Source organism: Stegodyphus dumicola, chromosome 1 (assembly GCF_044657685.1).
Source record: "Stegodyphus dumicola isolate Sdum_Otavi_A_Nest chromosome 1, ASM4465768v1".
Classification (NCBI taxonomy): Eukaryota; Metazoa; Arthropoda; class Arachnida; order Araneae; family Eresidae; genus Stegodyphus; species Stegodyphus dumicola.
Window position 1 is genome coordinate 60750489 of NC_140768.1, and position 15712 is coordinate 60766200.

General features: G+C 31.3%; 1 protein-coding gene across 1 annotated transcript in view; it reads left to right on the forward strand.

Moving 5' to 3' along the window:
• Positions 1-9691, forward strand: part of LOC118187653 (uncharacterized) — a 51444-nt gene extending 41753 nt beyond the window's left edge. Inside the window, exons 6-7 of the mRNA XM_035357914.2 lie at positions 1917-3933; positions 7215-9691. Of these exons, the coding sequence (XP_035213805.2) occupies positions 1917-3933; positions 7215-9427 (4230 nt within the window). The 3' untranslated portion in view covers positions 9428-9691. The remainder of the gene's footprint in view (positions 1-1916; positions 3934-7214) is intronic.
• The last annotated feature ends 6021 nt before the right edge of the window (positions 9692-15712 follow it).

Here is a 15712-nt window from a genome sequence, read left to right on the forward strand (position 1 = left end):
TAAATAAACTATGAAAAAGATTTAGTGTTTTCAAAGGTTTTTGCAGATAAAGTGATACCTCAGTATGGGTCTTGTTTGGACCTAATTTTTGTTTTGTATACAATATTTCTTTGGAATACGACTCGAGCTGAATCATGAATATGAACGCTCCACATATTTACCTGTTTCGAGAATATGCTATAACTGCCTATGAGCATCAATATGCCTTTTGCTACTATTAAGTAACAAACCCGTGGAATTTTAAGTAAAGTTGTGTTTTTTCATGTCGTTTTTTTTTATTTTTTTATTTTTTTTTTTTTTTTTATTTTTTTTTTTTTTTTTTAATTTCATTAACAATGAGTTTTAGAAAAAATAATTATGAGAATCAAGCAACAAAGGAAATTGTTAGGATCACCAAGGAGATGAAGTCAAAAGTATGAAGATGGCATGTGTAATAATTTTTCTCCTCGCATTGGCTGTTCTAGCCATTTATACACGTTGGCCATTACTAAGGCTGGAAGTGGTGGTATCTATTATGGAGGCACCTAATAGGTAGTCCATTTCCTCCTATAAAGGTATGGATAAATTGCATCCATGCCTGCACCAGGATTGTAATCCAGGTCCTTTGGTACAGCGGTCAGAGTCACTAACCACTTCTGTGTCTCTGTGGCGCATGTTTAATCAAGACTTGGCTACTGCATATCATATGCCACATGTGAAGGTATCTAAATTTGTAAAAAACAAAAATGTTATTAAATCGCCTAGGGAATGAAATCGATTACAAAAGAAAAGTCAGAGCCATTAGAGCATGTTGAAAAATTGTCTCTGATCTTACAGCAGAATAACATTTATGTACAGTATTGTGTGTGGTGCTTCATTTATGTACTGTGTATATATTTCACCTACTGCATTTGTATTTTAATGTTAAACAATAACAAAACACTTATTATGCTTATAACAACAATAGGATTTGAATATGTAAGAAACAGTAAATTATTTTTCCTTTATATTTTGTTAGAAAAGTAAATTTGTTATTCATCTAATAGCTTGAGAGAAATTAATTAGTGTTAAAAACAGTATTTAGAAATTGTAGTAAAAAATGACCTACTTTTGAAACTGGATAAAAAGTTTTTTTCTCTAACTCGGTAGAAAATTTGTTTTCTTTTAATTAAAAAAGATCATCTAAGTCCTTGATAAATAAATACAAGATTTTGTGAAATTAAAGTGAAAAACTTAAAATAAAATAATGACCATATGGTAATTGAATCATGAAATTGATGGCAGGGTGCTCATTTCAGCATTTCTTATCCATATTTCAAACCTTTTTCACTTCCCCTAATGCACATGCTACCCTATAGTCCTATAATGGTGTTAAGTGTATGCTATTTATAGTCCTATAATGGTGTTTTAGTAATATGAGTTAATAAAAATATTTTTTTGTTTTTTAATTGAAATGATTTGTGCCAATTTCAACACCAATACAAAGTGAATATTACATGTATGTTTTCATGAATTCCGCAGTTATTTGTCTACACAATCATACTTTATATTAACTGACAGTAATATTTCATCTGTTACAGAAAATTATTAAAATATTTCAAAGGCATTATGTAGGGAATTCTGGAAAGGTTATTATTGTCATGAATTTTTTTAAATAAAGTTTAATATTCTGAAATCACATATAAAATTAGTAACTTAATTCAACATAACTTTAAATTAAAATGTAGTGTTTTTGTTTTTATTTTGCATGCAGGTGTATTTCTTCACCATATGCCTGTGTGTTATGTTTCATAATACTTGCCTACATGTTGAAGCAAATACTTTAATTTACAGCCGAATTCCACTTCCACTCGGTTATCCAAACTCGATTCCATGCATCATTCATTCTGTAAATTTTCTCTCAGTTATTGTATTAACATCAGATCTTGTCTTTTTAGGAGAAGCATTTTCCGTCTTGTGGTTATAATTTCTCAGAGAATGTGCCGAATAACAGTAGTGAAATTGTGCTGCAGAAGTGTTGTGAAGAAATTAATAATAAACTTGGATATTATTATATGTGCATTGCTGATTATAACTATTATAAGACTCACAAATTAGATATTAAAACTGTTCTTAGTAATGCTTTTCATGCTGATGAAAAGAATTTTCATCTTGAGTTTAAAAACCTGGAAAGTGATATTATTTCTAAGGAAGTAAACATACTTGTTGAAGATATTATGTCGAAAATTTTAGCTTTTGAAGAAGAAAGTGAAGAAGAAGTGTATGAAGTAGATGATAATTTTGATGATTTTGTTGAGAACAGTCCAGGAGATGAGAAAGAAATTGAGGAATCAAATGAACTTCATCTTTCAGACTTTGTAGAGGATTTGTCTGACAGTGCTTGTGAAAGTGATATACCGAAAATAAATGAGATACAAAGTACTACTTCTGAAATGGAAAAAAGTGAATCGGGTGATAAAAAAATTCATGTTGAATCTAACTCTCAAAGTTCTTCCAAGGATATTAACTCAGAGTCATCAAAAACAAAGCAGCCAAACTCTAATGAATCTGATATCTCTGTAAATGGGAAGGGGAGAGGGAAAAAATTTTTTCCAAACAGGAAACCTAGAGGTAAATTTGCAACATATTTAATGCTACAAAATGCAATTAGTTCTAAAGGACAGTATACATCAAGTGCAAAAAATTCAGGTAGTTCTAAAATAAAAGCAGAGCCAAATGCCTTGAGTGCTAAAAATGCTGTTGCCTCTAAAGTTAAAGAAGAACAGAATACTTCAAGTGTAAAAAGCACAGTTAGTTCTAAAGTTAAAGAAATATGCATTACTTCAAATGCAGAAAGTGCAACTGGATCTAAAGTTAAAGAAGGACTTAATATTTCAAGTGCAGATAATCTAGCTAGTTCTAAAGTTAAAGAAGGACTTGATACTTCAAATGCAAATGACACAGTTAGTCCTAAAGTTGAAGAAGTGCATAAAACTTTAAATGCAAAAAATGAGGCTATTTCTGAAGTTAAAGAAGTGCATAGTACTTTAAAATCAAAAAATGCATTTGGTTCTAAAGGTAAAGGAGTGTATAATGTTTTAAGTGCAAAACGTACAGGTGGTTCTGTAGTTAAAGGAGGGCAAAATAGTGGTTCTGTAGTTAAAGGAGGGCAAAATATTTTCATTGGTTCTAAAGATAAAGGAGTACACAATGCTGTGAGTTTTAGAAAAGATTTAGCTCCTCTTAAATTAAGTAAAAATAAATCTGATAATGGCAATGCATTTTGTGAAACAAAACCTTTTGTTGTAAGCATTGAAAAAGGGGAGTCTCATAATGCAGCAAAAGTTAGTGCTCATGCAGTAGATGAATGTAGAATTGTGAGAAAAATTAGCACCAGGAATATTTGCACAGTAAAACCATCTGTTGCAGAAAGCATTGAAAAAGGTGAAGGATTCCTCTCAGACACAGGGAAAATTGTTGCAATTGGCAAAATAAATGAAGAAAGAATTGTAAAAAAAGTTAGTGTTAGGAATAAGAACCTTAGTAAACCGAAACCTCTTACTAAGCAAAGTAATGGAGAGAAACTTCATCCTAACATAACTGAAGTTATTAATGTACAGAGAACAGATGAAGGCAGAATTGTGAAAAAGATTAGTGTTAGGTCTGCAAATCTTAGTAAACAGAAATTTTCTGTTAAAGAGAGTATTGTGGAAAATGAAAATAGTACAAATATTACTAATTTATATGCACAAAATAAAGATCTTATGGTAAAAAAAATTAATCCTAAGACTCAGGCCATTCATAAGCGGAAACCTTCTGATGAGGAAACCTCTAAAGAAACAACAGAACTTCCTTCTGACACAGATTTTGCTAATATACCTACTATAAGTGGAGGTAGCGTTGTAAAAAAAAGTATGAAGATTAAACACAGAAGCCATGTGAAACCAGGTTCTCATTCAAAACACTGCCTCAAAAGTAAGTTGCCTTCTGTATTTCAATTTGTCATTTCATTTTTGATATTGATTTGTAGTTGTAAAAGCAAAATTGCTCTCTTTAATTACAAAATTTTTTGTTATAATATTTGAACTGTTTTACTTTTTTAACTACCTTATTGTAACTTTTAATTATTGTATAAAAATAACTAGCTTAGTTTAGTGTGAACTGCATACTGGGAATAAAAGGGGGGATTCAAAACGTTTATTTAATCATATACAAAATGTGAAATAAATAAAAATCTATTTAAGAAAAATAGTTAAGTCTTCAATAAAAGCTGCTTGTTGGTCATTACACGTATAATGACTTTGTAAAAAGTACACTCATGAATGTACTTTTGTTAATTGTTTGAAAATACAACATTTCAGTCTCTGTGAAAAGTACATCATGAATGAACCTTTTTTTTTTTTTTAACTGTTTGAAAGTACTGCATTTCAGTAAAAGTAATACTTGCATAATATAGTGGAAAAAAGTAACCAAATATTATTCCACTGAAGAAAATTCTGTGAAGAAGTTTATCAAATATATCTTTAAATTGAATAAGAATACTTTTTTTATTAATCAGTTGCTCGTTTGGTATGTTTAGTATGCATATAAAAATTATTAGTACATTTAATTTTCAAATCCATTCATTAAGAACTGTGTTTTAGAATGGGAATGGCCAACAAGTCAGTCATGAAGCAGTCTTAGGTCGATTACAAGCAGCAGGAGACAGTTTCAAAGTTCACATGATCAATCATTTGCACCAACAATTTGGCACTAACTGCCAAGAGAGGAAAATAGCGCCTTATGTCGCCTGTAATCCACTTGTTGTCCAGCATGCCATTTAAGAGGCTTCTCGGGCATCATTTTTTAATCCTGATTTTAATACCACATAAGTTGATATTCATTCGTGTGTTGTTTAGTATTTAGATTCACCAAAAGGAGTAAAATTGTATTATTGTGTATTGAAAAAAAATGACGGTTTCTTAACACTACTACTATTCAAAAATATAAGTACTTTGTTTTATATTGTGATGCAGCATTTTGAGAAAATGAGTGAAATTATATTTTTTTAGTGGCAGGTACTAGCCATTTTAGGCTTTGGCTACTACTAAGGCCAAAAGCGGTGGTTATTTTATTATGGAGCCACCATTGCTTCCTGTGAAGAGACAGAAAATTTACATCCATCCCTTCTTTGGGATTCGAACCTGGGTCTTGGCACAGCAGTTGGAGTCGCTAACCACTTTCTCATGTGGTTCGCATTAGTGAAAATATAAGATAACAGTTGTATAACAACATTAATAGATGCTTTTTTTGCCCTTTAATTTGGTGAATCAACAGCTGTGACACAGCTAATTGTTTATTCTTATTTGTACGGTTGTTAACGGTAATGCATTTAAAAAAGAATTAATTAAATTAGTTTTAATAACAACAGATGGAGCTGGAGTAATGATTGGCCTCATAAAATAGATCTGTAACACTATGCCAAAATGATGACGAATTTTGATTTAGTTCCAGTGTATAATTCACGAACAAGAGTTATCTAGTGAAAGATCAAATACAGAAGAAAAAATAGGCGAAGCGTTTAAATCCATTCGAGGGAATTTCCTTGAACAGCAGCATCTCTTCCAGTTACAATATGATGAAGGACAGCCTTATTAATAATGTGGCTTAACAGAAGTAAATTTCTGAAAAGATTTCATGATTTAGTAACTGAGATAAAAAAATTTTGCAGAGCACGAGATCAAAAATAGACAGATATAAAAGATGAAACTTGGCTTAATGATTTAGCATTTCTTATAAATTTACATTGAAATTAAGTGATTTAAATTTAGAGTTGCAAGGAAAAACAAGATAGTAATTGAAATTATCAGTAGCAATAATGCATATAAAGCCAAAGCTGATGAAAATTTTTCAACAAAATAATTTCAATTAATTTCCAAATATGTTCATTCACCTACAAAAACATTAAAATTATGGCATTGAAATGTATATTGCAGAAATTATAAATGTGATCGAAGGCTTTGAATTTAGATTTCACGATTGTGAAAAACTTAACTTATGTGCAGTATACATCTTTTCCGTTTGCAAAGGATTTAAGTGTAAATATATTGTGGCAAAAATTTGATGCAATTAATATTGAAAAGAAGAAGAAAGAAAAAGTGCATTAGAAAATAAAATTATAACTTTTGAATTGACTTTTTCATATTTAAAGTTCACAAAGACTAAACATCATTCTCTGTTCACTGACTTGTATTGAAGATGTATTTCCATTACTTTTGTTTGGATACACACTAAATTTTGAATGCTTAAGTTTGAAGCAAGCAGACACAGATTTCCTATTAATGCTAAGATAATAAAATCAAGATTTTAGTAGTTAAGCACATTTTTTAGAAAGAAAAAAAAAGATTGATTTTTTACACGCAGAAGTTACTCAATCCTGTTTTAGAGAATGTACATATAAAGAAAGAGAAAAATTAGTGTTTTCTGTGGAATTCAAAAGTAGCCTTAAAAGCGTCCCTAACCAGTATGAATCAGCTAATTATAAGCAAGATTCTTGAATTCCATTTTTCAGAATTTCCTGTTACTAATTCAAGTTTTCAGTCTGTATTATATTTTGCTATTTCATTGCATGTTTATGTGAATTTTTCATGAGTGGATTAAGAACAACTGCTAGAAAATAAAATATTAAATGTTCTCTTTAAAATAACCCAAATTTTTGAAATAATGACAATTAATATTGTTACATAATCAACTGATGATACATGTTTAAGAATTTTTAATTAAGTTTTTGTTTTGAATTCTTTGTTGATTTAAGCCTGTTTAAAAATTACAATACAAATTTTCTCCTATATTGAGAATGTTGTGTAATGTCTGGCTAATGTTTCATTTAGTTCCTGAAATGAATTACTAAAAAAAAATCATGGTAGTATGTTTGGTAATTAGTTAGGTAGTAATTTAATAAATTAATTCAGGTTATTATTTATTTATTTATTTTTTTACATGCAGTTTCTTTAACCCATTTTGAATTTAAATTTTTTTAATAGCTTTGGCTTCTTATTTTTACAGATATTATTTACTAACATTATAGGCATGAGCTATAAATTTTTCTAATCTTCTGTTTGTCATTTTAAAATACAATTTCATTCATTGAAGGTTTATTTGAAGAGTTCATCTTTATATAATTTATTTTTGTGCCTTAAATACAATTTTTGCATTTGTTAATGCCCTATTTAATTATAAATAAATTAATAGACATAATAATTTCCCTTTTTTTCCAGGGATTTTGAGTAAAAGTGCTCTGCCGAGATCAGTTACAGTAGCTAGTGATAAAAAAGATTCAAAATTAAGTATTACTGTTGTTAATGCTGAGCAGAAACCTGATGGTGTTAAACAATGGGAGAAAGATGGTTCTGGCTCAATAAAAAGAAAAGAGACCAAGTCACCTGATCATAAAAAAATTGATAAGCGGTCTAAAAGCCCGGTTAGAAGAATAAGAAGTCCCTTGCAAAATTCTAGTCCTTTGCATTTGTCTCATTCTTCTAGAAGACGATCTATATCTCCTTTAAAAAGGCATTCCAGGAGTCCTCACAGAAGGAGATCTCCTTATCGAAAACGTTATGAAAGTCCACTTCGAAGACGTTCACGAAGTCCAAGAAGTCGACGTGCAGAGAGTTCTTCGAGAAGATATTCCAGAAGTCCTGCTTGGGATTTTTTGAGAAGTCCTAATAGAAAACGATCAAAAAGTCCACCAAGAAGGACTTCAAGAAGTCCCATAAGAAGGATTTCAAGAAGCCCTTACAGAAGAAGATCAAGAAGCCCTGTAAGAAGATTTTCAAGAAGCCCTCGAAGGGCTAGTTCAAGGAGCTCTGCCAGAAAGTACTCTAGAAGTCCTGTAAGAAGGTATTCAAAAAGCCCATTGCGAAGGCGTTCAAGAAGCCCTATTAAAAAGCGTTCAGTGAGCCCTTCTAGGAGACGAAGAAGTCCTTATATGCTGCCCTCAAGAAGTTCTCCCAGGCGACGCTCTAGAAGTGTTGAAAGAAGGAATTCTCAAAGTCCAAGAAGAAAGTCCTACGAAAGAACTTTTTCGAGAAGCCCTAATCATACATATGGTAAAAGTAGTGACCTACGAGATTCTCTACAGTATGATGTCGAAAAACCTGTTTCACACAAAAGCTATATCCCTACACAGAAGTATTCTAGACCTTTAAAACAGTTTGAAGTTAGTTCTGGGAGAGCTGTTAGTGATCTGGATCCTGTAAGTGATGAAGATGAATCTGTATATTTTAACACTGGTGATAAAAATAAGCGTGGGGAGGAAATGAAATTGCCACCTTCTACTCGAATTGCTCTCACTCAAATGATGCGGAAGTTGTCAGGTATTGAAGTAAATCCTGAAGATCCATCTCTGAATAAGTTAATGCATTTTATGAATGTCCATAGTGCTGAATTACAACAAATTTTAGGAACACAGCCACAAAATATTGCTGACCAAAATGTTATGCCTCGTCCAGTTGAGTCTGACATACGTTCACGAGCTGACTTTCTTCAGCAATGCTTATTATCTGCTTTGGCTGGAAATCTACGTATGCAACAGCCAAATCAACCGAATTTTGCATTCCCTCCTCCTGTATCTGGTATACCTGTACCTACATTTTCACAGCTTCCTTTTCCACCTGTAAGTGGTCATCCTGTTTTTCCACCAGTTCCAAATACAATGCCACCACGCATCCCTGTTCAAGCTCAACAACCATATCCAAGGGTTCAAAATCCCGGTCAGTCTTTTGTGCATCCAAATCAATTTAATGCTTTCAATCAGTCTTCACATTCAAAGCCTAATGTCCCATCTGAAAATATGTTTAAAGATCTAAAAGCAAAAGTTACCAAGTTATTCGGAGCTAATGAGGCTGAAAAAATTGAGAAGGAGAAAACTATTGCTCCTCACTATGTAACAGAACCAGATCCTGAGAAATGGGATTTGAATCATCCTGCTACTCCAAAGTTTAATCCATCAGTTAGCAAAAAAGTTTTTCAGCCTCAGAACAAAGATATGAGTTTTCATGCTACCCCAGAACCTTCCACAAGGCTTAGAGACGGGAATGCTATGCCTTTTGCTAAAGGTCCAGGACGCTTTTTCTCTAATGATAACATTAGACCAAACATTCAGAAAGTACCAGTACCTCCACCTACTGCAAAAGTAGCTTTTTGTGATGTCACACGTACACCATCTGAGCGAAATTTATTTCCAGTTGTTAATAATGCTCCAGGATCTAATTTTAGCACACCAGGCACCCAGGGTGGTGTAAATGATGTGAAATTATCTTTAGCTCAGCGACTTGCATCTGTTTTAGTGAAAGTAGGAATGATGGATGTTCCAGCTCCTCTCTTGCAAGAAATGTTGATGAAAATTGGTGCATTTAGTTCTTGTCCTCCTCAAGACATAAGTGAAACAGAAATAATAAATATCCTTAGAAAACTTGGTTATTTATCTTAAGTATGAAACGAACTATATACATTAGTTTTAAAAAGTGTTATGGATTGTATCAACTTTATAACAAAAATATGTGTATTGAATAAACTATATTTTAAAGTCATGAATATCTGTAAAACCTTTTAATTTAAAATATAGCAGAGATTTTCATTGCTTGTTTACTCTCCAGTATTTAATAGAAGTTTCTGGTTATGTGGACAGAATTACAAGATTTTGTTATTATTTAGAATTTGACATTGAGATATGATTAAAAAATATGTAATTGAATATAGTTGTTTCTGCTTTTCTTAAAAAAATCATGCAATTTTCTTTTCCTTCTTTTATCTCTTGTTTCATTATGTATTTATTGGTTACATTTGATCAATATTTCTCATTTATTAGCCACATGTACTAATACATGTTAACACATAAATAATTTTATTATGACTGAATACAGTGGTATAATTTTACTTAACTTGTAGGAAAATTATTTAGTTTATCAAAATACTTAATAAGGGTTATTAAAGAGTGTTGTATCTCATGCTTGATTTTGCTCTATGTTAGCACAGTTTTGAAGCTAATGTAATATGTATTTTTAATGTTAAATTATGTCTGTTTTCTCAAACATTCCTTTTATGTACATTTTAATTGAGGTGGTTGTTTTACATACTATCAAAATCAAATTTCCTGTGTATTTTTTTTCCAGTTAGCTAAACATCATTGTTTACTTTTAATATTCCTCACCCCCACCCCAACATTTTAAAAACTGTTTTATATTGTATGGAATATTCCGATGGTGGTATTTTTTAAAATATAACGGAATGGCTATTTGGATTTCAATGATCATTAGCAGTTCATTTTCCCAATCATATAAATGTACCTTTTGAGATTTAAATATCTTATTACCTAATTTCTGTGCATTAATTCCTGCAACTGAATACTCCCTTTCCCCCCATTCTCTTTCTCTCTGTCTCCTTGTTTTTTTGGGGGGGGGTTATATTTCGATCTAATTGTAAGTTAGCTAAGCTATGTATTATAAAATCAGTGTGCTCATGAATAAATAATAGGATTTCATAATGTATACTGCACACAAAAAAATAAAATAAAATAAAAAAAAGGTACAGTTCTGTATCTTTCCTTCTACTGGGCCAATTGATGAAATTCAAATTGCATTTTTCATCTCTCGAAAGAGATATATGTTAGATTTATAAATAGCATCATTCTAACATGGGTATTTTGACACAAAAGCGGACTTTTTTCTGAAATAACATATCATTTTTTTTTTCCATATTTCAATTCGATGACTCAAATTATGCCTAGACATTAAATTTTGTAATTTTTGGTGAGAAATTTTTGGAGAAATTTAAAAATTTATCTTAGCGGATTTTTTTCAATTTGCGCCAAGAATAAAGAAAGTAAGTAGTGCCAGAAAGCTTTAGTTTGCATCAAGAAAGTAAGTAGTGGAATTCTTAATTTATAGTAACCTACTTTCCTTATTTTTCATTGATGCACGAGAGGAGAAAAGGTCCATTGTTTATACTTTCAAATTATTTTAGCAAAGTGCATAAACCACATTTTCGTTATTATTGCGTATATTAAATGTGCCAAAATGTAAATTCATTAATATCTTAGGAAATTTTGAATAAAAAACTTTAATTTTTTGCAGATATGTTTAGAAATGCATCTACTTTAAGATGATGTTAAAACTTTTATAGGTTATAATAGAAAAATGTTTTCGAAAAATTTATAAAAAAATATTTAAAAATACAAATTTTTAAAATAAATAATAAAAAATGTACAAATTATATTTGGATTAAGCCTAAATTTTGAATTTTTGGAAGAAGGAATCTAGCAAGTTTAATAAAAAAAAAAGAGATATCAATAAATATATATAAAATTTAACATTGAAGAGCTAACTTTTAAAAAACTAATCATGTGATTTTTACAAACTTTGGCAGATTGGCATAATTTGATTCGTAGAATCGAAATATGAAAAAAATTGGCATGTCATTTCAAAAAAGTTTGATTTTGTGTCAAAATACCTACATTAAAGCAATTCTATATATAAATCTAATACTTATCCTAAGTCGTGCTTTTGAGACATGAAGAACTCAAGGTCAATTTTGTCAATCGGCCCAGTAGAACGGGAGATATAGAACTGCCCCCCCTCTTTTTGCGCCATGTACCTCTGAATATATCTTATGGAAAGTAGATTTCAAGTGCTTTTCTTTAATTCAGTCATTCAAGAAGATTATGTATGTATGAATGAAGCCACATTCTGTGTAAACTTCTCTGTAATTTTTACAATTGTTGAACTTGAGGTTCTGTGAATCCACATATTATGCACAAATACATGTGGAATTTGGTCTGGTTCTGATATGTTCTAATGAGTAAAAGATTTTTTTTAAACTAATATTAACTTTGAGTTCTTGAATATGCAACAGATATTTTATTTTCCCCTCCTCTGATTGAGCAAATGAAAGATACTGAATTATAATTTTTTTTTAATGATAAGTTAGCAGACTGCACTTTGCAAAGCGCATACAATTAAAGGCAAATCAAGAATTCCCAGGATATTGAATTGGCAGAAAGAGACCCATCCCCTGGCTCACAAGATCTCACGTTCTCTGGGGCTTTGTTGAAAATGATATTCACAGTAATGAATTTAATATCTTGACCATCTCAAGAGAAAATTATGCAATCAACTGCAAGCTTGCATCAATCTTTCTTTCATGAGTATAGAATATTGCTTTAACATTTGTTTTTGCTGTTAGTTACATATTGATATTGGTTAATTTTGTCATAATCCTTTTGAGTGACCAAATTAAATAAAAGCGCTTTTAATTCATTCCACATAATACTTTCTTTATAAAGACTTCATGAATTCCCACCATTTATTCTTAGGAAATTTGTTTACAATCAGAGATGCCACCTATGCTGAATTGTGTGGTAAACTGACTGTACTTCCACCAATCTGATTTATAGCATATTTGTCTTGAATATTCTTATTACTAAAATTATCATGAATTTATATAGCTTGTCTTTTTATTATTTGCATCCAAAAACATTATTTATGATATTTGAAAGCGGTTAAACATTCTCTATTATAAATGAGGGGAACCATTTTTGCCAGTAAGACATTGCAGCACTCTGCTATGATTTATATAAGAGTAGATGCATTTAAAAAATCATATACAGATGATTTTCCTTTTTATTAAGAAATGTAATACATTTGTGATGCGTACCGTTTGTTGTTGTGGGGTTTTTACTTTACAAGATTGGATAAGCTAATGTTTTTTAACATACTTACATGCTTTGGATTCTGCTTCAGCTTTATTTAGAAAAATGTTTGCTGATAGCTAAATTTATGACAATATTGAAGTGCAAAGGCAAATTCTAAAGTTGATAAAGAAATAGATATAAAGAATGACCTTCGACTGTTCATTTAATTTGCTATGTCGTAACAATACAGTCCGTATGTAATGTAGATGCAAGGTAGTTTCCCTTAAAAAGTCCTTCACATATAGAAAGACATCTCATATAGCCCTAGTATGTTTTGCCTTAAAATGAAATAAAACAAATAGCAATACAGAGAGCTAGAGGATTTTCTGTGCTGTTAGTAAAACAAGGACTAAATGTAGACCAGTTATGACCTAATGAAAGTTTTAGAAAGTGTTATTAATGAATCAAGCTGGCTTTTGATGTTATAAAAAAAATTAAGATTATTATTATTATTATTATTATTAAGAAAGTAAAATTTGTCACTGTTGTTAACAAATGTTACATTAGGGAAAAAAGGTATTATTTTTTGTAAAAATACTTATTTACTATTTGTTTAAAGGCATAAATAATACAAATGCTTTTTTCCCCCTTATAATATTATTTACATTTAAGAATTGGAGATTATAATTGGGCATTAATTAGTTATTGTTAATTAAGACACAATAACACACCGAATAAATACTAATTCAGAAGTCAAACAACAAAAATCAGCGTTATACCTACAAAATTTTCACAGGACTAGTTTCGATGGTTTTACTGAACCATCATCTTCAGCTGCAAAACCGCAAATGAACAAGATAGGAAATAATGATTAGATAAGATAAGAAAGCCTGAACAAGAATAAGCAAATGGCGCCATCTGTTGGCGAAACCAGAACTAAAACATAATTTCTCTAAAAGCCGAAGGCAAATTTGGATTGGAATTAGGATCGTTAACTAGAACAGAAAGATTTTTATGAATGTGAAATGCCTCTAGAAAATCCAGTTCTCCAATGGAAGATGTTTTTTGAATAATTTTGGCAGCAGAAAAATTGAAAGTGTGATTTTCGGACCAGCAATGTTGAGCAACAGAAGACTTCTGTGTTTCCTTTTTTCTAACATATGCCTCATGTTCTTTGACGCGAAATTTTAAGGCTCTCTTAGTTTGGCCAATGTAAATTAAACCACACTGGCAAGGAATCCTATAAATACTCCAGGAATTCATATCCGGAATGGGGTCCTTGAGTATAGAAGTTGGAATTTTATTGATGGGAGAATAAACAACCCGAAAGTTAAATTTCTGCAAAATATGTGCAACTTTATAGCTAATTGATGGAAAGAAGGGAATGACAACAGAATTTTTATAATCTCCTAAAATAAGAGTGTGGCTTTTAGTGTGTTCAGATGAGAATTTTTTAACTGCTTGATTAATAATGTTGGGTGAAAAGCCCCTGTCAATAGCTATTGCTTTTAAATAATTTAGTTCTTCATCAAGGGCTAGTTTGGAGGAGCAAACTTGAAGAGCACGGAAAACATAGGAATAAAATGAAGCTAACTTTTGTTTAGTCGGATGACATGATTTAAAGTGTGGTGGAAGGCAAACCGATGAAGGTTTACGGTAAACTGTAGTACTGAAGTTGGATGTGTTACGTGTGACTAGAATGTTGAGAAACGGAAGAGAATTGCAAGTCTCAAGTTCAAAAGTGAACTGAATAGTAGGATCAATAGAATTCATTGTTGAAAGAACTTTATTTAAATCATCTTTATTACCTTCAAACAGGGTAAAAGTATCGTCTACGTAGCGGAACCATGCCGGGAAGTTTAAAGTTTCAAACAATTTTGATTCATAATAATGCATGTAGATATCAGCCAGGATGGGACTGAGGGGGCTTCCCATGGCTAATCCCTCAGTTTGCTTGTAATATTTATTTTGGAAAACAAAATGTGTTTGTTACAAACAGAGTTGAGTGAGAGAAATTAGCTCCTCAATTTCGATGCAAGAGAAATGAAATTCGCGAAGTCTGGTCTCTAGACATCTTAATGCACCCTCCACTGGGACATTGGTGAATAATGATTTTACATCAAAAGAAACCATGAGTAAATTACTAGGAGAAATGTTTTTAACCTTTTTTACAAACTCTATTGAATTTTTTATGGTGTAAATGTTATTGTCTAATTGAGTGGAAAATCTAGAAACTAAATATTTAGCTAAAGGATACGAGGCAGTACCTAAATTTGATACAATAGGGCGGAAAGGAATACCACTTTTATGAATTTTGGGAAGAGCATATAATCTGGCACAATTCGCAACAGATGGGATAAGCGAATGTTTTAAGTTGCTTGAAATGATTTGCGAAGATTTGATCGCAGTTTTTATTTTGGATAAGTCCGAAGGTGAAGGATCTTTAGGGATCGGATTATATGGTCCTTCGTTTAAGAGTTTAGTGACACCATCGATGTAAGTGTTCTTATCCATGATGACTATCTGGCCACCTTTGTCGGCCTTTGAAATGATAATATCCGGGTTAGAATGAATTTCGCGCATTGTAGCTCTTTCTCTCGCAGTTAGATCGCAGTCCCATCCTGGCTGATATCTACATGCATTATTATGAATCAAAATTGTTTGAAACTTTAAACTTCCCGGCATGGTTCCGCTACGTAGACGATACTTTTACCCTGTTTGAAGGTAATAAAGATGATTTAAATAAAGTTCTTTCAACAATGAATTCTATTGATCCTGCTATTCAGTTCACTTTTGAACTTGAGACTTGCAATTCTCTTCCGTTTCTCGACATTCTAGTCACACGTAACACATCCAACTTCAGTACTACAGTTTACCGTAAACCTTCATCGGTTTGCCTTCCACCACACTTTAAATCATGTCATCCGACTAAACAAAAGTTAGCTTCATTTTATTCCTATGTTTTCCGTGCTCTTCAAGTTTGCTCCTCGAAACTAGCCCTTGATGAAGAACTAAATTATTTAAAAGCAATAGCTATTGACAGGGGCTTTTCACCCAACATTATTAATCAAGCAGTTAAAAAATTCT